General features: G+C 45.1%; 1 protein-coding gene across 1 annotated transcript in view; it reads left to right on the top strand.

The window, feature by feature from the left end:
* Nucleotides 1-19,863: 19,863 nt before the first annotated feature.
* The window catches only part of LOC141264614 (macrophage mannose receptor 1-like), a 203,872-nt gene continuing 197,976 nt past the window's right edge, over nucleotides 19,864-25,759 (top strand). The window contains exons 1-2 of the mRNA XM_073676893.1: nucleotides 19,864-19,873; nucleotides 20,038-20,430. Of these exons, the coding sequence (XP_073532994.1) occupies nucleotides 19,864-19,873; nucleotides 20,038-20,430 (403 nt within the window). The remainder of the gene's footprint in view (nucleotides 19,874-20,037; nucleotides 20,431-25,759) is intronic.

A 25,759-nucleotide genomic window follows, 5' to 3' on the forward strand; every position in this document is an offset into this window, starting at 1 on the left:
TTGCTCCCATATTAGAATTAACTAGATGGTGGCCCGATTCTAATGCATCGGGTATTCTAGAATATGTATGCGGCCGACCGCGATCAATCAGCAGAGCGGTGTTTAAATTTGGCGCCAAAATCACTGATTGGTCGAGGCCGGCAACCGTGACCAATCACCAAAGCGGTGTTAAAATTTGACGGCTATATCGCAGATTGGTCACGGCCGGCGGTCGCGACTAATCAGCAGAGCGGGGTTTAAATTTGGCGCCAATAATGCTGATTGGTCACTGGTCGCGTTCGCTGCCCGCGACCAATCAGCAGAGCGGGGTTTAAATTCGGCGCCAATAAGGCTGATTGGTCGCGGCCGGCGACCGCGATCAATCAGCAGAGCGGTGTTTAAATTTGGCGCCAAAATCACTGATTGGTCGAGGCCGGCAACCGTGACCAATCACCAAAGCGGTGTTAAAATTTGACGGCTATATCGCAGATTGGTCATGGCCGGCGGTCGCGACTAATCAGCAGAGCGGGGTTTAAATTTGGCGCCAATAATGCTGATTGGTCGCGGGCAGCGAACGCGACCAATCAGCAGAGCGGTGTTTAAATTTGGCGCCAATAATGCTGATTATTTGCGACCGGTAACCGCGACCAATCAGTATAGCGGTGTTTAAATTTGGCGCCAATATCGCTGATTGGTCGCGGCCGGCCACCGTGTCAAATCAGTAAAGCAGTGTTTAAATTTGGTGCCAATAATGCTGATTAGTCGCGGCCGGCAACTGCGACCAATCAGCAGAGTGTTGTTAAAATTTGGCACCAATATTGCTGATTGGTCGCGGCCGGCGACCGCAACCAATGAGCAGAGCGGGGTTTAAATTTTGCGCCAAAATCGCTGATTGGTCGCGCACGGCGGTTGCGACCAATCAGCAGAGCGGGGTTTAAATTTGGCGCCAATACTGCTGATTGGTCGCGGCCGGCAACCGCGACCAATCAGCAGAGCGTTGTTTAAATTTGGCGCCAAAATCGCTGATTGGTCGCGCACGGCGGTCGCGACCAATCAGCAGAGCGGGGTTTAAATTTGGCACCAATAATGCTGATCGGTCGCGGCCGGAGACCGCGATCAATCAGCAGAGCGGGATTTAAATTTGCTGCCCATATCGCTGATTATTCGCCGAGGAGCGGCGCTGCCTGTGCGGGTACTTCCGCTGCGAGCAGCTGGGAGATGAGCGGCTGCTCGCAGCAGAAGCATCCCGACTGGTGGCGCCGCTCCTCGGTCCTCCGTTCACACTTGCCGTCGGGAGATCAGAGCGTTGCTTAAATTTGGCGCCAATCTCGCTGATTGGTTGCGGCCGCCACCCAACCGCGACCAATCAGCAGCGCGTTGTTTAAATTTGGCGCCAATCTCCCTGATTGGTCGCGGTCGGCTGGCATCCGCGACCAATCAGCAGAGCGTTGTTTAAATTTGGCGCCAATCTCGCTGATTGGTTGCGGCTGGCGTCCGCGACCAATCAGCAGAGCGTTGTTTAAATTTGGCGCCAATCTCACTGATTGGTCGCGGCTGGAGTCCGCGACCAATCAGCAGAGCGTTGTTTAAATTTGGCGCCAATCTCGCTGATTGGTCGCGGTCGGCTGGCGGCCGCAACCAATCAGCAGAGCGTTGTTTAAATTTGGCGCCAATCTCGCTGATTGGTCGCGGCTGCCGTCGGCGACCAATCAGCAGAGCGCTGTTTAAATTTGGCGCCAATCTCGCTGATTGGTTGCGGCTGGCGTCCACGATCAATCAGCAGAGCATTGTTTAAATTTGGCGCCAATCTCGCTGTTTGGTCGCGGCTGGAGTTCGCGAACAATCAGCTGAGCGTTGTTTAAATTTGGCGCCAATCTCGCTGATTGGTCGCGGCTGGCAGCCGCGCCCAATCAGCAGAGCGTTGTTTAAATTTGGCGCCAATATCGCTGATTGGTCGCTGCTGGCGTCCGCGCCCAGTCAGCACAGCAGTGTTTAAATGTGTCGGCAAGATAGCTGATTGGTCGCGGGCAGCGTCCGCGACCAATCAGCACAGCAGTGTTTAAATGTGGCGCCAAGATCGGTGATTGGTCGCGGCCGCTATTTAAATGTGGCGCCCAAATCGGTGATTGGTCGCGGGCAGCAGCCGCGACCAATCAGCAGAGCGGTGTTTAACGGCCGCCATCTTTTTTCAGAAATCACGCGGCGCTGATTGGCCGCTGCCGGACCAATGAGCGACGCGGGATTTCCAGGACAGACAGACAGAAAGACAGACAGACGGGATAAGACGATTATATATATAGATGAAGGTCCAACCTCATGGTTTTCCATGGTGATATCTTCTGTTAGGTCTTATTGACTTTTTTTTTTAGATACAAAAACACATTTGTGGCTTGTCCTTGGAGAAAAGTTAGTATGTTAGAAAGTTATCCTGAATGAAACAAGTGACTGGTGAAAGCGTTTGTGATTCATATGTTCTTTATGTCATGGACTTGCCTCTTCCTATGTTCTTATATTTTAACGAATGTATAAGACTTATACCTTTCACCAAATTATTTGTGTTGAATTGGTCACACGATGTAATAGTGGCTGCAGAACACAAAAACACTCTTTTTATTTAAATTTAGCCTCTCTGTTGTGGAGATATTAGCAATGTCGAGATATTAGCAAGTCAGGTTGCGTGCACTTTCATGATATATGTATATCACATCACATCTGATATGTTTCTATAATATTTGAACAACCAGCGCTTTGCATTTTGCAAACTCCTTGGACTTATGAAATTGCACTATGAGGTTATTTGTTTCGTGATTAACTAGGGGTAAAATTGGACCAACTCCCCCTCTGCATCATGTGCTCTTTTTTTAAAATATTTTTTCACTTTCTAATAATCATAATTATCATTCATTACTTAATAAAGATTGTTACTTTATTATACTTTGGAATAGTCTATAAAGTTAACTCATTAGGTGTGCAAGGGAGAGGCAAAATTTTAAATAAAGAAAAACATTTTTATTCCACTCTGCAGCCATAATTAGATTGTGTGTCTAGTTCAACAGGAAAAAGTGGTGAAAGGTCTTCTTTAAACTTGTCACAATACAGTATTATTGAATTTTTTTTCGTAAGTACAACCACAGCCATCACTGCAGATCTGCTTAAAGGGGTTATTCAGAACTATAGTATTTTTTTTAACATGGGGTTAAGAACTATTAGTAATTGCTAACTAACAGCCTGTAATTAGCGGCACCGGCTAATAGCGATCACGGACTGATCCTGTCGACGATTCTCCCGCTTCACATCAACAGAGCAGCCATTCCTCTTCCGGGCTGCTCTGTCGATGGGGCTTCACTGCCAACATCATGCTGGTTGACAGCCGGCAGTTAGGCAGTGAGGAGCCCGCTGTCAATTATCATGTCATCATGTCATCGATAGTCATGCCCCGTCAACTGAGAGGAGCGGAAGGGAAGCTGCTGCTCTGTCGACGTGACGTCACCGGAATCCCCAGAATCACTGGCAGGAATGGTCTGTGATCACTGTCTGCTGGCAGAGATCGGCGCCGGGCACAACTAACAAGTAGTTACCAACTTGCCTGTAAGTTCTAGAGCTCATACGAAAATAAATAAATAAAATGAGTCCAAGATAACCTCTTTAACCAAAGTACCTGACCCTCCCAGTACATATGGTTTGGCAGCGTCGTATCATACATATGGTTTTGTCTGTGCTTGGTATTATATCTCTATGAGGAATAAACTGCATTGATCTTTTGTACAAGTTACAGACGGATACTGATCAAATATGGAAGGCTTAGCCTAAATATAGTCTAATGAAATGATTGTGTAAATGAGAAAAGATGTGACAGGTCATTAAGTTTACTTAGCAAGAAATAGAATGATGCAATCCTTCTTACAGTAATACTTGACAAGTTCCTTCACCCACATGCACTAATGACCACCCACTACACATCATACCACTATGAGTTACTTCAGCTATTTATGGTTATTATAGCTAATTTCGATGATTGGGTTATATGGGATTACAGTCATGTGCAGCAAAAAAAATCCTAAATACCCCGGTAAAAAAACAAAAATCAAACAATAAACCAATGTTACTCAATGATCATAATTATTAAAACAAAACAAGACTAAAAACAACATAACACAAAGACATGATTAAAAAATGTGAATGATGTAACGGAGCGAGACTTCGCCAACTGATTGCCAGGAAATAAATACAACAATTATTAATAATAATAAATGTATAAAACAAAACCGATATTATGTGCACCTGAATAAATCTTTACTATATAAAACCAGATTTAATGCACCGTAAAGAATTATCCAAAAATGAGATGAATTAGATGATTAATTAACATATATGTCATATAAATATATATTTAAATACAATGAAGAAAGGTGACTCAAATATATAATTGATATCAAATTATATTAGTTGCATAAAAATGTTGAGACTTTAAACAGCTTTTTACACAAATTTTCTGGCATCAAATCTTTGATGAATCGGAGTGTGTGATGCAGATATTGATATTAAACACTGATAGGTCTGACTGCAAGAATCAAAGAAAAATGAAGAAATAAAGTTTGTTAGGTGTAGGTAGAGATAATCTTAGTACAGACTTGTGGTCATATTGAATGGCGGCTATGTAACCGGGAATATAATTTGATATTAATTAAATATGTTTGATTCACCTTTTTTCATTTAAATAATTTTTATATTAAATATATATTAATTAATAATGTTTTTATTCACATAATTTCTGTATAATTCCTTATAGTGTGTTAAATTCATTTTATATTGTATATATTTCATCAGGCGCATATAATAGTGGTTTGGTTCATGCATTTATTATTATTATGAATTATTTATTTTCCTGCCATCAGTTGGCAGTCTTGATTCCCTTTGCCATCCACATTTTAAATCGTGTCTTCATTTTATATTTTTTGTAGTCTCTTTTTGTATTAATCAAATCATAATTATTGATTAATATTGGTTTATTGTTTGATTCATTTAGGGCATTTAGGATTTTCAGGGAAAAGAGGTTACATTGAGCTAGAATCTAGAACTAGTCAGTCTTTAATCACATGATGTCATAGACCTAATGGAAAAGAGAAGAATTAACTAGTTAGAAGTGCAAAATGAGCAATTGTAAGTACACAATGCTATATAATATGATGATTGCAATATATTAAAAGGAAAACAATTTTGATGGGAGCTCTTCTTTAATGTGAACTTACACTGGGACTAGATTAGAGACAGACTGCCTGGGCAAAGGTTGCTCTGTGCCACTTCTTTATTGCAGGGTAATGCAGATTTATGGGGCAAGGGGTGTTTCTACCTTGACAAATAAGTTGGAAAAATTTGAACCACTTTGTTTTTCGGAGACTTTTTACCTGTGGTTGCTCTACCTTGCAGATCACAATGCAACCACACTTACCTGCTTTACATTGCGATACCATCTTTGGCCACGTAGTTTGTATCACAGCCAAAGTTGCCTTCTAGCTCCAGCCTTAGTTTGGATCCCCCCCAGACATTAAAGGGGTTATCTGTAACTATTATATTTTTTCTTATGCGTCTAAGAATTGACAGGTAGGTAGGTGCTAGCAATAACAGACCGCTCCTGCTGGGGATTCTGTGGCTTCTGGTGGCAGCTGCTTCTTTTCTGCTCTGCTGTTGACAGGGCGTCACTGCTGATCTCATGCTCATTAACAGGCGTCTCCCCGCTGCCTAACTGCAACTAGACATTCTTAACCCCCTGATATGGGAAAAAAAAGTCCCAGATAACTCCTTTATTCTTCCATGATATAGCATTCTGACAAATTACTCACTTGTAATTTATATTGAGTAACATGCTGGTAAAAAAAACTACTTGCACATCCATTAACTGATATTTCTCAGTTGTGGTATGATGGTGGATTTCTATGTTTTATTTTTTTATCATATGTTTGCACCATTTTCATTATGAATACTATATTTGAACAGAACTTTGTTTTTTTGCAATGATCTGTTCTATTTTATTGGTTATTGTTACTGGGATTTCAACACACAGAGACACTGCTCCACTTTTCCACTGGCAGCTGTCAAACACAGTCAAGTCGTGGGACATGACGCTTCTCATCTTAAATCTTTAGATTTCACGATAATCCAACCTTGACGCAATGTCCTTCAACGATGTCCACTGGCTCTCTCGGAACCTGAAAGACAAAAAGAAACACACAAGCATGCAATAATAAAACTATAAACAACTATAAAATCGAAATTTATAGTTGGTGTCCTGTAGTCCACAGCAAAAAGATAAGTCCAAGTTCCATTATAAACCCATCTTCTGATTGGGGAAACCTCAATATGCAAACTCTTCCACCAACCCAATAATCCAAATGGTGAATCTTGCATGTTGTAACAGCTGGACATATGCTCCCCACCATGAGCTGTGTCCAGTAATACTGTCCATATTCATGTGATGCCTTCTCTCATGGAGCACTTGGTGATTTACGTCAGTTCAGTACCAGCTTGCACAACCAATGACCAGCTCAAGCAGCATCCTAAGTAATGAGGTCTCAGCTTCATCCTTGGTACCACAGATGTGTAGCGTGTAGAGATGGCTGATCTGATCTTCTCATTGGACTCCGGTTCCAGAGGCTCATATGGTCTGTTTGCTTCAAGAGAACAGGGATCCTCCAGTAGGAAGCTTGGAGGCGACAACAATGTGTTGACACAAAGGCTAGATGCAGCCAAGAGTCCCATTCCTCATTTAGCTGGACCCAGACGAGTGGAGATGTATTGCCACTGCTCAGGAGTGACTTAGGCAGTTTCCACTGCCAGTACAGCAGCTCAAAGTTCAAGTCTTTGAACAGAGTGTGTAGGTTTTGGGGTTAATTTGACACAGGACAAATCCACAATACACCTTGTTGCTGGCCTCAAAGGTTCTCAGACAGGCTACTGTAGCCATGGCCTCTGTAGATGCATCAGAGAAGATGTGAATTTCCTTCCTGACAACAGTTCAATTGGACCATAAGGCATAATAGCATAGGACTTGAAGTTGTTCTAGAACCTTCAAAGACTTCTTCCATTTCTACAACGTGTGTTGTTTTTGGGATGGTAGTGGAGTGTCCTAATCTGTGTTCTCAGCGATAAACTGTCTCAGCAGTATCTTGCCTTGAATGGTGATGGGTGCTATAAACCCAAGAAAATCATTGATGTTGTTCACAAGAGATAAGACTTCTCGTTTGGAGAAGGGTTTCTTGCCTCTTCACTTGTCGGCAAAGACTTAAGTCCACGATCTACATATAAGTTCTTCTCCACAAATAGACGAGCATCAGATCCATCCGCTCTCTCAACTTCCTAGTCTGTTCATCTCGGTCCATAGATTGCCACAGCAGGCAAGGAGCTGTTGCTGAAGACATGTACCTGGATGTCATTGGCCTTGTGCCATAGGAACCTGAATATTGTATGGCAGCTTAGAGACTATTGGGCTTACCCCACAAGCAGTGTCCACGTAGCTGAGGTCAGATAGGTGAGTGTCTGCTTTGGTCTGCTGGAGCTCTAACAGTAGGCCACTGAGCTCTTGGAACTTTAAACTGTCCCTTCTGGATATTTTAGGAAAATTCTGTAGTCACTTGTACAGTACATTGTCTATGGCTTAAGAACTGCCAACGCTTCATTCTAGTCTCTCCCCTGCAGCCATATGACTAGGTGCTGGACTCTGAATTTCTGATGTGGACAGATCTGAGTCTGTTGACCCACTCTATGGATTGTGACCAGAGCCACCTCATCAGCAAATCCAGCTCTTCAGCAACAGTAATGCCAAGGTCACTACTTATGGTTCTAAAGGCACACTTCCAATCTCTATAGTTCTCAGGTTGATCATCAAACCTTGTGAGATCGACCTAAGTAAGTTCACAGCGAGCCATGTTCCTTGCAAAGTCAGACATGTCAGTTTTCTCTGATTTTGGAAAGACAATTTCTGGCTTAGTAGTGCTATTCACATGGTTGGTAGCGTCCTGACATAGAGATGCAGGAAAGTATGGTGCGGCACAGGCAATTAGTCAACTAACTGGTTTGATGTGAATAGTTTCTGCCATATGTGGAACTGGAATTGTGAAGTTGTCCGGAATGTGATGACTTATTGACATATTGGCTTGCATGTGGGTGTCTGTGTATAGGGTTTCCTGAGGTGCAGGGGTCTGGTACGCTCTGGCGCATGAAGATGGTTTAAGATAATGAATTAGCAGTGCACTTTACTGACCTTGAATGCAGAATGTTGGAGAAAGACCTGCATACTTTTGCTTTGGAGAAATGTCTGCACTATCAGGAACAATTGTTGGAGTCAGGGGTGTGCTATTTTGGTTTAGTAAATAGTCTCTTGTGTGCTTCAGAGGGTCTTCTGTATCAAGATTACTTTACAGATGAATCTGGCAGAAGTTTTTTTAATATTCTGGCTTCATAACTAGGCTGCAAGAATAGGGCACTTGAGACACCGTTTCTAGGCTGTCTCTCTGTACCAGTACTCACACGAAGAGATATCATCAGATAGCTTGAACTCGACTTACTCACACGAAGAGATATCATCAGATAGCTTAAACTCGACTGCAGAGGCACATATGAAGATTCCAGAAGAAGGTTTATTTTCAAGCTGAATTCTTGTAGTTATGCACAATTGCAGAAGCTATAACTTCTGCATTAGGTATAAAAGACTATTCTGAACCAGAGCTGCAGGACATGTGGCTTCTTAAGATCGCTGCCATACTCACAATGAAGAAGAAGAAGGGAGGAGTTACTGACATAAAGGCTGGGAAGGCAGACAAGGAGAGAGGGAGGACAAAGTTCTAAAAGGCAAACCTTATTGCATAGCAACACAACAGCAACAATGCAATACAATACTGGATGGTTCCCAAGTCGTGGGACATGACAGTTGAAGAGACTTTTGCATATTTTGTTGAGGACGTACAGTACAGACCAAAAGTTTGGACACACCTTCTCATTTAACGATTTTTCTGTATTTTCTTGACTATGAAAATTGTACATTCACTCTGAAGGCATCAAAACTATGAATTAACACATGTGGAATTATATACCTAACAAAAAAGTGTGAAACAACTGAAAATATGTCTTATATTCTAGGTTCTTCAAAGTAGACACCTTTTGCTTTGATGACTGCTTTGCACTCTCTTGGCATTCTCTTGATGAGCTTCAAGAGGTAGTCATCGGAAATAGTCTTCCAACAATCTTGAAGGAGTTCCCAGAGATGCTTAGCACTTATTGACCCTTTTGCCTTCACTCTGTGGTCCAGCTCACCCCAAACCATCTCGATTGGGTTCAGGTCTGGTGACTGTGGAGGCCAGGTCATTTGGCGTAGCACCCCATCACTCTCCATCTTGGTCAAATAGCCCTTACACAACCTGGAGGTGTGTTTGGGGTCATTGTCCTGTTGAAAAATAAATGATGGTCCAACTAAACGCAAACCGGTTCAGTATGCCTTCAATTTTGAATAAATCCCCAACAGTGTCACCAGCAAAGCACCCCCACACCATCACACCTCCTACTCCATGCTTCACGGTGGGAACCAGGCATGCAGAGTCCATCCGTTCACCTTTTCTGCGTCGCACAAAGACACGGTGGTTGGAACCAAAGATCTCAAATTTAGACTCATCAGACCAAAGCACAGATTTCCACTGGTCTAATGTCCATTCCTTGTGTTCTTTAGCCCAAACAAGTCTCTTCTGCTTGTTGCCTGTCCTTAGCAGTGGTTTCCTAGCAGCTATTTTACCAGGAAGGCCTGCTGCACAAAGTCTCCTCTTAACAGTTGTTGAAGAGATGTGTCTGCTGCTAGAACTCTGTGTGGCATTGACCTGGTCTCTAATCTGAGCTGCTGTTAACCTGCGATTTCTGGGGCTGGTGACTCAGATAAACTTTTCCTCAGAAGCAGAGGTGACTCTTGGTCTTCCTTTCCTGGGGTGGTCCTCATGTGAGCCAGTTTCTTTGTGGCGCTTGATGGTTTTTGCAACTGCACTTGGGGACACTTTCAAAGTTTTCCCAATTTTTCAGACTGACTGACCTTCATTTCTTAAAGTAATGATGGCCACTCGTTTTTCTTCACTTAGCTGTTTTTTTCTTGCTATAATACAAATTCTAACAGTCTATTCAGTAGGACTATCAGCTGTGTATCCACCAGACTTCTGCACAACACAACTGATGGTCCGAACCCCATTTATAAGGCAAGAAATCCCACTTATTAAATCAGACAGGGCACATCTGTGAAGTGAAAACCATTTCCGGTGACTACCTCTTGAAGCTCATCAAGAGAATGCCAAGAGTGTGCAAAGCAGTAATCAAAGCAAAAGGTGGCTACTTTGAAAAACCTAGAGTATAAGACATATTTTCAGTTGTTTCACACTTTTTGTTAAGTATATAATTCCACATGTTTTGATGCCTTCAGTGTGAATGTACAATTTTCATAGTCAAGAAAATACAGAAAAATCTTAAATGAGAAGGTGTGTCCAAAGTTTTGGTCTGTACTGTACATCGGACAAACTATTCTAAACTTACTAATTGCATTATTACAAAAATAGGGAAGAAGCTTTTTACATCTTTTTGCTCGCTACTAATGATGAGCGAGCACCAAAATGCTTGGGTACTCGTTGTTCGAGCAAATTGGAATGCTCGAGTGCCCGGACCAAGTAACGAGCCCAATCTAAGTCTATGGAAGACTCGAGCGTTTTTCCGACGGCTCCCCCCGGTGGTCTGCAGAGGGCCTAAAAATTGCCCAAACCGATGGGAACAGTGCTCAAATGACATGGGATCAGCATGGGGAAGACCCCTAGAAGCATTTCTGACTCCCAAGTCACTGCTGTCCACAATGTTGTCAGAGGTATTAAGCCACTTTTACGGACTCACAATAAAACATGTAAAAACGAAACTAAAATGGATTTTCCTGGGAACTTACTGGGAAGAACCGCCTAACCACAAACACGTGGACAGGTGAATGTGGCCAGGCACGGTACGGAGCCAGTCCACATTAAAAATGTAGCCATAGAGTGTCCGGGAACCTTACCACACACTTTTCTTAGCTAGGGCTGTTTCTCGGCACGGTTGGACGGGCCCACCAGAGAATCCTCAGGTGGGCCCTGGCTTCTTTATCAGGAGAGTTCATAATAGGCGCAAACTTTGCAGCTGCTATGGGGCTCTTGAGTGGGTGAGAAAGGTGGACCCTCAGAATCTAATCCTCTAGTAGGCCCAATGTTTTTCAGTCTGACACTGCTTCTCAGTGAGAGTTGTATTTCACCACACCCATATTCTTTAGCTCGGTGAAAGGACTGGCATAGAGGGAAACCGTATCTACTCTGGGTGTCATTTCTCCCAGAAAGTCTTCTAATGCAGCTTGTGGCATAAGCAATGGCTGCCCATCCAACATCCGCTTGCACTTGTCGGTGGTGCTTCGACACACAAACATATTTCTTTGCACCTTTAATTTCATGACTACCGAGTTGGGCAATTGCCTGATCTGCAATGCGGTTTGAGAAATAACATGCATAAGAACGTCCAATCCACATTAAAAAAGCAGCCATAAAGTGTCCGGGAACCTTCCCACACACTTTTCTTAGCCAGGGCTGCTTCTCGGCTGGGTTGGACGGGCCCACCAGTGAACCGGAGACTCCTCCGGTGGGCCCTGGCTTCTCCTTCAGGAGAGTTCATAGTGCCGAGGTGAGACCATGATGATGATAGAGGTCACCATCTGCTTAGTTTTCTGTTACTTGGAAATAAAGTATGCAGCCAGCCACCCAACCGCCGCAATAGTAAACTTCCAGATTTCTGGGCTACTTCTTGCACTTGAAATGTGGCCTTTTAGGCTTGTGGAGGCGGAAGCTTTCCACAACCTCATGGCGACGGCAGCCGGGTCGCCACTATTTCTCCCAGGGGTCGTCTCTGTATTCTCAAGCATGGGTCCCACAATATTACCCGTGCCCTCCCAAGTGCACTTACTGGGAAGGACCACCTAACCACAAACACGTGGACAGGTTAATGTGGCCAGGGACGGTACGGAGCCAGTACACATTAAAAATGCAGCCATAGAGTGTCCGGGAACCTTCCCACACACTTTTCTTAGCCAGGGCTGCTTCTTGGCAGGGTTGGAAGGGCCCATCAGAGAACCAGAGACTCCTCAGGGGGCCCTGGCTTCTCTTTCAGGAGAGTTCATAGTGCCGACGTGAGGCCATGATGATGATAGAGGCCACGATCTGATTAGTTTTCTGTTGCTTGGAATGCAAGCACAAGTATGCAGCTACCCACCCATCCACCCACAGGCCGCAATAGTAAACTGCCAGATCTCTGGGCAGCTGTTTGCACTTGAAATGTGGCCTTTTAGGCTCGTGGAGGTGGAAGCTGTCCTCAACCTCACGGCGGCGGCCTGGTGTCCATACTCGATCTCCAGCCGCCACTATTTCTCCCAGTGTCATCTCCGCCTTCCACAAGCACGGGTCCCACAACATTACCCGTGCCCTTCCCAGTGCACTTACTGGGAAGAACCGCCTAACCACAAACACGTGGACAGGTGAATGTGGCCAGGGATGGTAAGGAGCCAGTCCACATTAAAAATGCAGCCATAGAGTGTCCGGGAACCTTCCCACACACTTTTTTTTAGCCAGGGTTACTTCTCTGCAGGGTTGGACAGGCCCACCAGAGAATCAGAGACACCTCTGGTGGGCCCTGGCTTCTCCTTCAGGAGAGTTCAGTGCCAAGATGAGGCCATGATGATGATAGAGGCAATCATCTGCTTAGTTTTCTGTTACTTGAAATGCAAGCGCAAGTATGCAGCCAGCCACCCACCCACCCACTCACAGGCCGCAATAGTAAACTGCTAGATTTCTGGACAGCTGCTTGCACTTGAAATATGGCCTTTAAGGCTCATGGAGGCGGAATCTGTCCACAACCTCATGGCGGCGGCCGGGTGTCCATACTCGGTCCCCAGCCGCCACTATTTCTCCCGGTATCGTCTCTGTCTTCCACAAGCGCGGGTCAAAGAACATTACTGCTGGTACTTTTCTGTGGAAATCTGCTTGCATCCTACCAGCCTGGAATATTTCCAGTAAACTATGGTACGACACTATAGTATTAGCACTGCCCTCAGTACCAGTAGCGAAGCCATCCCCAATTTCCTTCTCAGGAAATTGATTTGGTAGACTGAGTGGCTGCCCAAATACATTAGTTTCTCACAAAGGAGCTGAAGATAGAGTGGCAGTAGGTGCAAGTTTCTCCAGCCTGTTAGATATCAGAGAGTGAACGGCAGCACATTGGCTCAGTGGTTAGCACTGAAGCCTTGCAGCACTGGGATCCTGGGTTCAAATCCCAGCAAAGACAACATCTGCAAGGATTTTGTATGTTCTCCCTGTGTTTGTATGGGTTTCCTCCTCAGTAAAAAAGCAGCCATAGAGTGTCTGGGAACCTTCCCACACACTTTTGTTAGCCAGGACTGCTTCTCGGCAGGATTGGACGGGCCCACCCGAGAATCCTCGGGTGGGCCCTGGCTTCTCCATCAGGAGAGTTCATGATAGCGCTAACTCTGTTTTTATTTTTTATTTATTTATTTTGTACATTATTTTTTAAGACAAATGCATTCACCAGGAAATGTAATTTTAACATTTTACAACCTTATGTGGCCATGTGGTGTGTGACACATCATCAGACACATCCTGCTTCATTTATGATGGAGGGAGTCTGAAAGTCACAAAGCCTTTTTTTATAGGGCCATCAGGCGGCCCTTACTATTCTTAAAAGGCTAGCAGTCTGCCCTTGGTATTGTTAGAGAGCCATCAGCAAGCTATGCTTTGTTGTTCCCATTATTAATGAGTGGGTCTCCTATACTGTTATTGTGTATGCAGTGACTGCAAGGGCTGCCAAAAATTTGGACACAACCCAATAGTCCTTTGAAGAGACATAGAGGAGGGTCTCAGTAAAAAAATGTTCCCATTATAAAGGAGCGGGTCTCCTATAGTGGTCATGCCCATGCTGTGACTGCAAGGGCTGCCAAAATTTGGGAAAAACCCCACTAACAATTTAAAGACACATAGAGCTGGGCAACAGTAACGAGTACGGCATGTTCCCATTAGAAAGGAGAGGGTCTTCTATAGAGTTGAAGGGTATGCAGTGAATGCAACGGCTGCCAAGATTTTGGAGGAACCCCAATGCCCCTTGCAAGAGACCTAGAGGTCAGAGGGCCTCCTGAAAACAATGTTCCCATTATTAGGAAGTGTGTCTCCCATACTGTATGCCTATGCAGCGAAGCAACGACTGACAAAAATTTGGAGGAACTCCAATGTCCCTTTCAAGAGATGTAGAGGTTGGAGGGCCTCCTGAAAACAATGTTCCCATTATTAGGAAGGGTGTCTCCCATACTGTTTGCCTATACAGTGAAGCAACGGCTGCCAAAAATTTGGAGGAACGCCAATGCCCCTTGCAAGAGACGTAGAGGTTGGAGGGCCTTCTGAAAACAATGTTACCATTATTAGGAAGTGTGTCTCCCATTCTGCTTACTTATGCAGTGAAGCAACGGGTGCCAAAAAATTGGAGGAACTCCAATGCCCCTTGCAAGAGATGTCGAGGTCAGAGGGCCTCCTGAATACAATGCTGACTTTCTAAAATGGGCAGACAGGCGGCGTACTTTGACAAGCAGATCTGACAGATCCGGGTAGGTTTTGAGAAACTGCTGAACCACGAGGTTAAGCACATGGGCCGGGCATGCTACGTGTGTGAGATCGCCTCGCCTCAGAGCCACCACCAGGTTCCAGCCATTTTCACACACGACCATGCCTGGCGGTAGGATCAGGAGTGTCAGCCACAGATCTGCCTGCTCTTTCAGAGCTGTCCACAACTCTTCAGCGTTGTGTGGTTTGTCACCTAAGCATATTAGCTTCAGCACACCCTGTTGCCTCTTGGCCGAGGCAGTGCTGCAGTGCTTCCAGCTTGCGACTGATGTGGTCATTTCGGAGATGGATGCTGAAGAGGAGGAGGAGGTGCAGGAGCTGTAGAATGTGGGGGAAATCCTGATTGACCCAGGGCCCGCAATCCTCGGTGTTGGGAGGACTTGTTCCATCCCAAGGTCGCACTGGGTCCCGGCTTCCACTATATTAACCCAGTGTGCTGTCAGCGAGATGTACTGTCCCTGCCCACAAGTACTTGTCCGTCGTTAGGTGGTCTTTCCCAGTAACTGCGTTGTTGAGGGCACGGCTAATGTTGTGGGACACATGCTCATGTAATGCGGGGATGGCACACCGGGAGAAATAGTGGTGGCTGGGGACCAAGTACCGAGGAACGGCCGCCGCCATCATGTTGCGGAAAAGTTCCGTGTCTACGAGCCTAAAAGGCAATATTTCGAGTGCAAGCATTCGCAAAATGTGTGAATTTAGTAGTGTGGCCTGTGTGATGTTGACTACGTATTTGTGCTTGCGTTCCAAGAACTGGGGTAGGGACAACTGAACGCTGCGCTGGGACAAGGACGTGGACATGCTTCTGATGGTGCTAGTTGAGAGTGTTCATCGACAGGTGCAGGGCGGGAGGCATCTTGGCATGCGCCATGGACACGGGATTGGCGTGCATGCACAACAGCGGAACAAGCAGTGGTGTCACTCGCAGACACTGTTGCTAGACCCTGGGGTTTGGCCCACTTAGTCAGGTGCTTTGCTGCCATGTGCCTGATCATGCTGGTGATGGTCAGGCAGCTAATTATGCTGGCCTGGCAGCTGGTGCAAATGGCCTTTTTGGGGTTATCTGAAGAGTCTTTAAAAAACAACAAGACACGGAAAGACCTAACAGTTGTACTGGCAACTTCCGTCAGGTTGGCGTTACGAGGAATGTTTTCCCGCCTTGTGTCTGCGGCCACCACACTGCTTTTTCCTGCTTGTTGTGGTGCTATGCCTCCCTTTCCCTGTGTGCTTCTGTCCTCACTCTGTATGTCCCCGTGCCAGGTTGGGTCAGTTACTATATCATCCACCACCTCGTCTTCCACGTCCGCATCAAGTTCCTCCTCCTGACTTTCTGGCAATTGTGTCTTATCATCATCATCATCTACCTCTTGCAACAGTAATTGCACTTCCCACCATCACCTTCGTGTGACCGTGGCTGCTCCAATATTTGGGCATCACTACACGCATTCTCCTCTTGACTCGCTTGAAGCTGGCCGGGCGAGAGACCTGAATCTACAAATGGAAAAGTGAACAGCTCTTCTGAGTGTCCAAGTGTGGGATCAGTTGTCTTCGGGCACTCGGCATGGTGGGAGGAAGGAGGATCAGGGTGAGGAATATGCGGTCCGGACTCACGGCTACTGAGACTTGACCGTGTGGAAGACAGGGTGGTGGTGGTGGCAAAGTGACGGGAAGCATTATCTGCTATCCAACTAACAACCTTTTGACACTGCTCTGTGTTCAATAGTGGTGTTCTGTGGTCCCCTAGTAATTGGGACAGGAAGGTCTAGCGACAAGATGTGAGTGTTTGTTGTGGCACAATTTCAGTTTGCCCACGGCTACATCCTTGGCCTCTGCATGCACCATCACCATCACATCCACTTCCCCGTCCCTTGCCACGCACCTTGCCCATTTTTAATAGAGGACAATATTTTCCACGTTCACAAGAAATGGCTGATTTTGGAACGCAGTTATATGTGATACGCCTGAAACACACTTTTAAACAGCAATTAACAAACAAAGTAGCACTCTGTAACGCTTAGTATATAATTATGAAGAAATATGAATAGCATTACTGCTGTGGAAAATAGAACTAAATGATAAATTTTAGCGCATGTAAATATGAAGTATGAAATATGAATAGCATTACTGCTGTGGAATACAGAAATAAATGAGAAATCTTAGTGCATAAATTGGCCAATTCATGTGTACCTGACAGCCGCGATAAGGCGTTTCTCGATGTCAGGACCCTATCAATGTGAATACCTCTCTAAGGGACATCTATTGTATTGTACATGTTACGGGTCCGGGTGGTGGAATCTCTGTGCTGCGGTGCAAGGAGGGACCAGAGTGGCATGACTAAGTACCTACTCGGCCTTACCAAGGTCGCATGGCGTCTCAATTGACTCCGGGAACCAGGGAGGGACTGAGCAGGGAGACCAGGTGCCACTCTGGGACTGACCTTGTATGAGAGCAGGTGAGTCCCATGGGTCAGATGGCAGGAACTGACCGGTACAGAGGATGAGAACGGCAGGAAGGCTGATGGGTGGTCCGGGTAGACAACCTAGCGGGCACGACAGGTAACAGGCAGGTGCTTCCAGGTAAGCAGGCTGGCGGGCACAACGGGTAACAGGCAGGTGCTTCCAGGTAAGCAGGCTGGTGGGCACGACAGGTAACTGGCAGGTGCTTCCAGGTAGGCAGGCAGGCACAACAGGTAACAGGCAGGTGCTTCCAGGTAAGCAGGCTGGTGAGCACAACAGGTAACTGGTGGGCAGACTGGTGAGCAGGACTGACAGGCAGACAGGCAGGCAGGACTGACAGGCAGACAGACGGGCAGGACTGACAGGCAGGCTGGCGAGCAGGACTGACAGGCAGCAGGACCTGAGGGCTGAAGCAAGTGTTAGCACACGGAATAATAACCATTGCACAGGCACCTCCATTTTGGAGGAGGTGCCTTATATATGGGAAGTCCTCCAGTCATTGGCCGGGGACTCTTTAGGACGGTGCGCGTGGCCCCTTTACGACGGAGGAAGCGCACGCGCGCCCTAAGCACCGTGCCTGGGAATCTGCGTGCACCAGCAGCAGCAGCAGGGAGGCCAGAAGACGCCGGACCAGGAACACGGCGGTAAGGGGGACGGCGTCTCTGCCTGGCAGGAGGCTGAGACGCCGATGCTACAGTACACCTATTTCTTGTATTGGAAGTGCCATCACTTTTTTCTATTTCTAGATTTAAGCTTTGACTGAGCACTCCACTCTGATGCCGCAGGTGGTTTTAATTGCAGTAGGATCTTACTTTCCCACACATAAGCAGACAGATGTCCCTTAGAGAGGTATTCACATTGGTAGGGTCCTGACATTGAGAAACGCCTTATCGCGGCTACCAGGTACACATGAATTGGCCAATTTATGCGCTAAGATTTCTCATTTATTTCTATATTCCACAGAAGTAATGCTATTCATACTTCATGCTTCATATTTACATGAGCTAAAATTTTTCATTTATTTCTATTTTCCACAGCAGTAATGCTATTCATATTTCATACTTCATAATTATATACTAAGCGTTACAGAGTGCTACTTTGTTTGTTAATTGTATATGGAGGTAGTTCCCCCTAGTAAGCACCTGTTCACACCTATTTCTTGTATTGGAAGTGCCGGCAGTTTTTTCTGTTTCAATTTTAAATAGCAGGCCTGTAATTTGCTAATACTATTCTTCACAGACAAATGGAAGAAATGTATGATTTTTGAACAGTCTTATAGGTGATATGTCTGACAGAGAACCACGGTTTTAAATAGTAGGCCTGTAATTTACTAATATTATTCTACATGGAGACCTAGTGGGAATAGCTTGACTGTAGCCGGCTATGACATCCGCTGACGTTACGACAAGTCCAGGCTGCAGGGGGTCCCTCTTCCTCGTTCCAACAGTGGCTGCTGGGTTGTGGGCGGGGTTACCCCGCACGTCACCCTTGGCATCCACCGCGAGCTCTCCCTGTCCACATTCATTGGGAAAGCGCGCGGTGGATGCTGGGTGTGACGCGGGGAATAACCCCGCCCACAACCCAGCAGCCACCGCAGGGACCCCAGCGCTGAGTCACGCCTCACTTGACGTGACGTCAGTGGGGGGGGTCATGTGCTGCCTGTGAATGGCCACTGATAGCGCCACTCACAGGCAGAAACGGCACCAGGAGGTAATTAGAAAGAAGCTTCTATTTATCATTAAAACACATTGGCATATTTTTAAAAGTACTGGACAACCCCTTTAATGTCAGCCAAATCTAGTAATATCAATGAGCTCGTCACATAGTCTTATGAGTCTGGGCCTTTTGATTCTCCACCAACAGATGATATCTGATTTTAGACTGCTGATCATTTTGTTCTCTGTAAGATAAGCCACCTACACAGGAGTCTGACAGCGGCGCTCAGCAGACTGAGTGCTCCTGTATATGAAGCAGCCGTTCGAGACAGCTGCCGACTGAAAGATCAGCCGATACATCATTTGACCAGCAGCTATCTACTGTATATCATGGACTGTTTTAAAGACATTTCTGTAATTACATCCATAATATAAACTTTATCAGTATTAACTAACTTAGGATATGTGCATTTTTATGCATCTTGTTCTCCATTCATTTAAATTAAAAGTGCTGCAAAAATGCTGAAAGGATTGATATACTGCAGATGTGAAACTGCTTCAAATCTGCAAGGAAAAAAATAGGCATTCATTTTGCTGTTAACTGTAAAACTTTGAATTTTTTCCGTGATAAAAATTAGCAAAAAAGAAAACAAATGGTTCTAAAATGCAACTTGTGCACTTTCTCTTAATTCGTAATGTGTATAGGACTAAACAAGTGATTTAAATGGACTGGGTAGTCCGCTACTAATTAAACAATCAATTAAGAAATACTAATAAAGTTTTCGGGTTGTTCTAGGCAAAGGGTAATTTTTATTTTTGTAGAACGGCCTTGTTACCCACAGTATGTACAATACAGACAGAGCTAGATACAATATTACTGAGATCTGTGGCATTGTTTGGCTCTATATGGAAGGTTTTGAAGGACCACTGATTGAAAGTTTAATATATTGTGGGCAAAGAATGAATTATAGTTGTAGAATTTCCTGATTTTACACGTAGCCTTGTTGTCTTCTTGTTACGAGATATTTTCCTTACCATGCCCCTTCGCAAAAAAATCGAAGGACCATGACTCAAAGTAACATAATGTCTAGGTCTTCACTGATCTTGACCTGATCCATAAAAGGCTAATTATTGTTATGTCTATTAGCATCCAGTTTTGAAAATATTAATGTGACTTCATCCAATTTTACCAAAATTTAGCAGGAAAAGTTATTAATAAAATTTTTTCTTATTTTTCAGGTGACAAAACATTTTTGATCTACAATAACTACTACAATCAATGTCTACAAGCAGAGAATTCTGCGCTCGTCGTGGCCAAATGTAATGAGAATTCTAATACGCAGAAATTTCAATGGATTTCTAAAGAGCAGCTTATAAATGTCGGGACATCACAATGTTTGTCTGCATCATCCATAGTGGAATGGTCAGCGGTGACGCTGCAGACATGTGATGGCAAAAGTGAACTCCAAAAATGGGAATGTAAAAATAAAACTTTCTTCGGAGTGCTCAACCGGGATCATTACATGACCTACAGAGATGAGAAAAAGCTCGTCCTCTCTTTAGCAACAGGAGACTGGAGTAAATGGAAAATCTATTCAACCGAGGATGATTTATGCGATAAACCTTATGAAGGTAAGGATGATGTTATCCTTGTGATTAGAGATGAGCGTTGTTCGACTCGAACTGTTCGCCAATCTCAAATTCGAGCTGTTTTGGGCGGTGTTCGAGCCGTTCGGCGAACACCAACAATTTGAGAAAAATTCGGCTGTTCGAGGTTATGTTCGATAACTGTTCGTGCACCAAAATCATAACTGGATTTTTTCTCAGTAATGATGAAAATTAATGTTAATACGCAGTTTGAGTGTACAGCGGGGTGGGGGGAGGGGCAGGGGATGGATCTCTGCAGGAACAATGAAGATCTCCATTTTTTTTTCCTCTTTCCCGCATTTACAGTGGGGAGGTGCAATCTGTCAGCCTATCAGCAGCGCACACACGGAGCGAAGTGCTTTTTTTCACACAAGCAAGGGCATGTGTCATTGGCAGTGTATGTCACATGTCCTTGCCCTATAAGACCAAGCCATTTTCCCCGTCGCCACCATTTTCTCACTGCTGCAGCCGCGTGTTAGACGGCACCGCCGTTGCTGTGTGCGCTATACCTTGTTAATTTCAAGCCAATATTCGCACAAATCTACAGATAGCTTGGGAGTAGGGAATAGTTGTGATTGCAGTCCTTTTAAGGACTAGGTTACAGCATTTCCTACGACTTTTATCAGGCAGGTCTGTGCTCTTAAATAGATAGATTGTGGGAGTAAAGACTAATTGTAATTGGAGTCCTTTTCAGGACTAGGTTACATCAGTTCCTATCAGTTTTTGCCAGGCAGGTCTGTGCCAGTGCTGTGCAAGTTTTTTTCACAGCATTTGGCTGAATCTAGCAAAGCTAATCCTTTTTGGCCTATTGCAGAGTGTGTTAGTCAGTGGAGTAGCCTATCTGTGTTGCAAGATATACCACCTGTGTATAGAATACCAATTTTTTTACTGCACCTAGTGAAGTAAAATCTTTTGGGCATAGCATCATTCTATTAGTCCATCTATACTGACCTCCATCAGGTTGCAAATTGAATATAATTTTTTTCTGCATCTAGCTCTGAAAAAATATTGGGCTTCTAGCTGTGTGTGGGACTTGTTGTATTAGTCCATCTATACTGACCTCCATCAGGTTGCAAACTGCATATATTTTTTTCTTCATCTACCTCTGAAAAAATATTGGGCTTCTAGCTGTGTGTGGGACTTGTTCTATTAATCCATCTATACAGACCTCCATCAGGTTGCAAACTGAATATATTTTTTTCTGCATCTACCTCTGAAAAAATATTGGGCTTCTAGCTGTGTGTGGGACTTGTTGTATTAGTCCATCTATACTGACCTCCATCAGGTTGCAAACTGAATATATTTTTTTCTGCATCTACCTCTGAAAAAATATTGGGCTTCTAGCTGTGTGTGGGACTTGTTGTATTAGTCCATCTATACAGACCTCCATCAGGTTGCAAACTGAATATATTTTTTTCTGCATCTACCTCTGAAAAAATATTGGGCTTCTAGCTGTGTGTGGGACTTGTTGTATTAGTCCATCTATACTGACCTCCATCAGGTTGCAAACTGAATATATTTTTTTCTGCATCTACCTCTGAAAAAATATTGGGCTTCTAGCTGTGTGTGGGACTTGTTCTATTAATCCATCTATACAGACCTCCATCAGGTTGCAAACTGAATATATTTTTTTCTGCATCTACCTCTGAAAAAATATTGGGCTTCTAGCTGTGTGTGGGACTTGTTGTATTAGTCCATCTATACTGACCTCCATCAGGTTGCAAACTGAATATATTTTTTTCTGCATCTACCTCTGAAAAAATATTGGGCTTCTAGCTGTGTGTGGGACTTGTTCTATTAATCCATCTATACAGACCTCCATCAGGTTGCAAACTGAATATATTTTTTTCTGCATCTACCTCTGAAAAAATATTGGGCTTCTAGCTGTGTGTGGGACTTGTTGTATTAGTCCATCTATACTGACCTCCATCAGGTTGCAAACTGAATATATTTTTTTCTGCATCTACCTCTGAAAAAATATTGGGCTTCTAGCTGTGTGTGGGACTTGTTCTATTAATCCATCTATACAGACCTCCATCAGGTTGCAAACTGAATATATTTTTTTCTGCATCTACCTCTGAAAAAATATTGGGCTTCTAGCTGTGTGTGGGACTTGTTGTATTAGTCCATCTATACTGACCTCCATCAGGTTGCAAACTGAATATATTTTTTTCTGCATCTACCTCTGAAAAAATATTGGGCTTCTAGCTGTGTGTGGGACTTGTTCTATTAATCCATCTATACAGACCTCCATCAGGTTGCAAACTGAATATATTTTTTTCTGCATCTACCTCTGAAAAAATATTTGGACTTCTAGCAGTGTGTGGGACTTTCTCTATTAGTCCATCTATACTGACCTCCATCAGGTTGCAAATTAAAAATAATTTTTATCTGCATCTAGCTCTGAAAAAATATTTGGCCTTCTAGCAGTGTGTGGGACTTTCTCTATTAGTCCATCTATACTGACCTCCATCAGGTTGCAAATTAAAAATAATTTTTATCTGCATCTAGCTCTGAAAAAATATTTGGCCTTCTAGCAGTGTGTGGGACTATCTCTATTAGTCCATCTATACTGACCTCCATCAGATTGCAAATTGAATATAATTTTTTTCTGCATCTAACCCAGCCAATAGTTTTGGCCTAATACCACAGTTTGGCCACTCAGCTCTGCTCGGTTCCCATCCATTGTTTTTTTGTGCAAACAACTCCAGAGTTGTTAATTAGTTAACCACCAAAATGAGTGGAAAAAGGCCTGCTGCTGGTGGAAAGGGGAATACGCGTGTTGGGAAGGGGAAAAAAGGTTGTGTCCGTGGGGTAGGTGTTAAAGCAACAGTAACATCTGCAGAAGAAAGACCATCTTCCAGCCAAACTAAAATGTCTACTTCTTTTAGTGGACAATGTGATAAGATCCCTTTCTTACGGCCACGCCAATCGCTACAAATTCCAGATGAGGCACAAAAACAGCAGGTGCTTCAACGGATATCAAGTGCTCCTTTAAGTGGGCTCTCCTCCACATCAACTTCAACATCACAAATACTCCAGTCCTCAAAGGTGTCACCCCAATCGCACTTGCTTCCTCACAGCTCCCAAATCTCCAGCTGCCCGTCTGAGTATGAGGTAGAACAGATGGTTGAGTCTGCAGAGCTGTTTACTCATACTATAGCCTGGGAATCAGAGGTCGACTCCAGCGCTTCTGTGAATCCAGACGAGGAAATGATCTGCACTGATGCCCAGAATCTTTATGAGTCGGATCCAGGACCAGACGCAGAAGGTTCTGACCATAATGTAGACCCTCATTCCCAAACTGTAACTCCTGTTGGTGGAGACAATGAGGAAGACGATGATAAGACTCAAATACCTGATTGGAGCGACAACTTTAGTTTTTTGTCAGGGCAGGAACAGGTTGGCTCTGAGGACGACGGGTGTGATAACGCACAGGGTGATGATGATGAGGTTGGAGATCCCACTTACTGTCAACCCACAGTCAGCCAAGAGATGAGGTCAGCAGAGGAGGTGGAGGAAGATGCTAGTGACGACGAGGTCAGGTTGCGCCTTCCTGGACAGAGACGTAGTACTGGAAGCACGTCAACAACTGCATCCTCAAATACAACTCTGCCTCTCACCACAAGTCGTGGTGGCTCTTCAGGTCGCATGGGTGCTAAGCCTTGTATAGCCTGGGCATTTTTTCAGATCGATAAAGATGACCCAACTCGTGTTATCTGTAACATTTGTCAGCAAAAGCTAAGTAGAGGCCAAAAAATACATAGTTTGAGTACTTCATGCATGAACCGGCACATGGACATGAAGCATAAGTTGCAGTGGGAAGCTCAGTGTGCTACAATGCGGCCTAGCCGGTCGGGCCAACCACCGTCTGCCATATCTTGTGCATCCGCGGCCTCTTCATCCTCTGTGACTGGGGGGACAGCAGTCACACCTGTTTTGGGGCGCAGACCTGCCACCTCTTTACCCGCAACAGCCAGCGTGATTGGCAGGTCATCATTTTCTTTGGAGGTGGTAACACCAGCTGGTGTTGAGCGCTGTCCGACATCGATAGCACCACCTTTGGATCAAGGCAACCTAACATGTCCGCCTGCATCTTCCTCACAGACCGGCAGTTTGCCGGGGACACCCTTATCAACCCCGTCTAAGCACAATAGCCAGCCCTCGGTCCCTCAGATGTGGACAAGTAAAAGACCATTTCCTCCTAGCCATGAGAAAGCTAAGAGGTTGAATTTCACCATCTGCAAGTTCTTGGCTACAGAAATGCTGCCTTTCCGCCTGGTGGACACAGAGGATTTTCGAGACCTTATGTCCGTCGCAGTGCCCCAGTACCAGATGCCCAGTCGGCACTACTTCTCAAAGAAAGGTGTGCCTGCGCTCCACCAGCATGTCGCACACAACATCACCGCTTCTTTGAGAAACTCTGTGTGTGACAGGGTGCATTTCACCACAGACACTTGGACGAGTAGGCATGGACAGGGGCGTTACATGTCGCTGACTGGGCACTGGGTAACTATGGTGACAGCAGGACAAGGGGCTGCTGTCCAAGTCTTGCCGTCCCCACGAGTTGTGCGTCAATCCTCTTTATGTCAAAGTTCCTCCACTGCTTCTGCCTCCTCAACCTCCTCTCGGTCTACCACCTGCACCCAAAGCCTGTCTGGTCATGCCACAAGCTTTCTAACTGCGCAGAAGGGATCCTGCACACCTCCTTACTATGCTGGCAGTAGGGCTCAACGTCATCAGGCGGTTTTTACATTGAAATGTCTGGGAAATGTGAGTCACACAGCTGAGGAGTTGTGGTCAGCTCTGGAGAACCAATTTCATGAATGGTTGTCTCCACTGGACCTGAAACCAGGGAAGGCCGTGTGCGACAATGCTGCAAACCTGGGTGCGGCCCTTCGCCGGGGCAATGTCACACACGTGCCTTGTATGGCTCACGTGTTGAACCTGGTTGTCCAGCAATTTTTAGCCCACTATCCCAGACTAGATGGCCTTCTGCAGAGGGCACGGTCGCTGTGTGCTCACTTTCGCCGTTCGCATCCCGCAGCTCAGCGACTTACATCTCTACAGAAGTCGTTGGGCCTGCCACTTCACCGGCTAAAATGCGATGTGCCTACCCGGTGGAATTCAACTCTGCACATGTTGCAGCGACTGTGGCAGCACCGACAAGCCCTGGTGCAATACGTTCTGACGTATAGCCTGGGCCAACGAGATCCAGAGGTGGGGCAAATCACGCTGGAGGAGTGGTCTCAGATCAGGGACCTATGCACCCTTCTGCACAGTTTTGAAATGGCGACGAAGATGTTTAGTGCTG

Source organism: Phyllobates terribilis, unplaced genomic scaffold (genome assembly GCF_046119375.1).
Source record: "Phyllobates terribilis strain yellow unplaced genomic scaffold, ASM4611937v1 Scaffold_4__5_contigs__length_816908805, whole genome shotgun sequence".
Taxonomy (NCBI): domain Eukaryota; kingdom Metazoa; phylum Chordata; class Amphibia; order Anura; family Dendrobatidae; genus Phyllobates; species Phyllobates terribilis.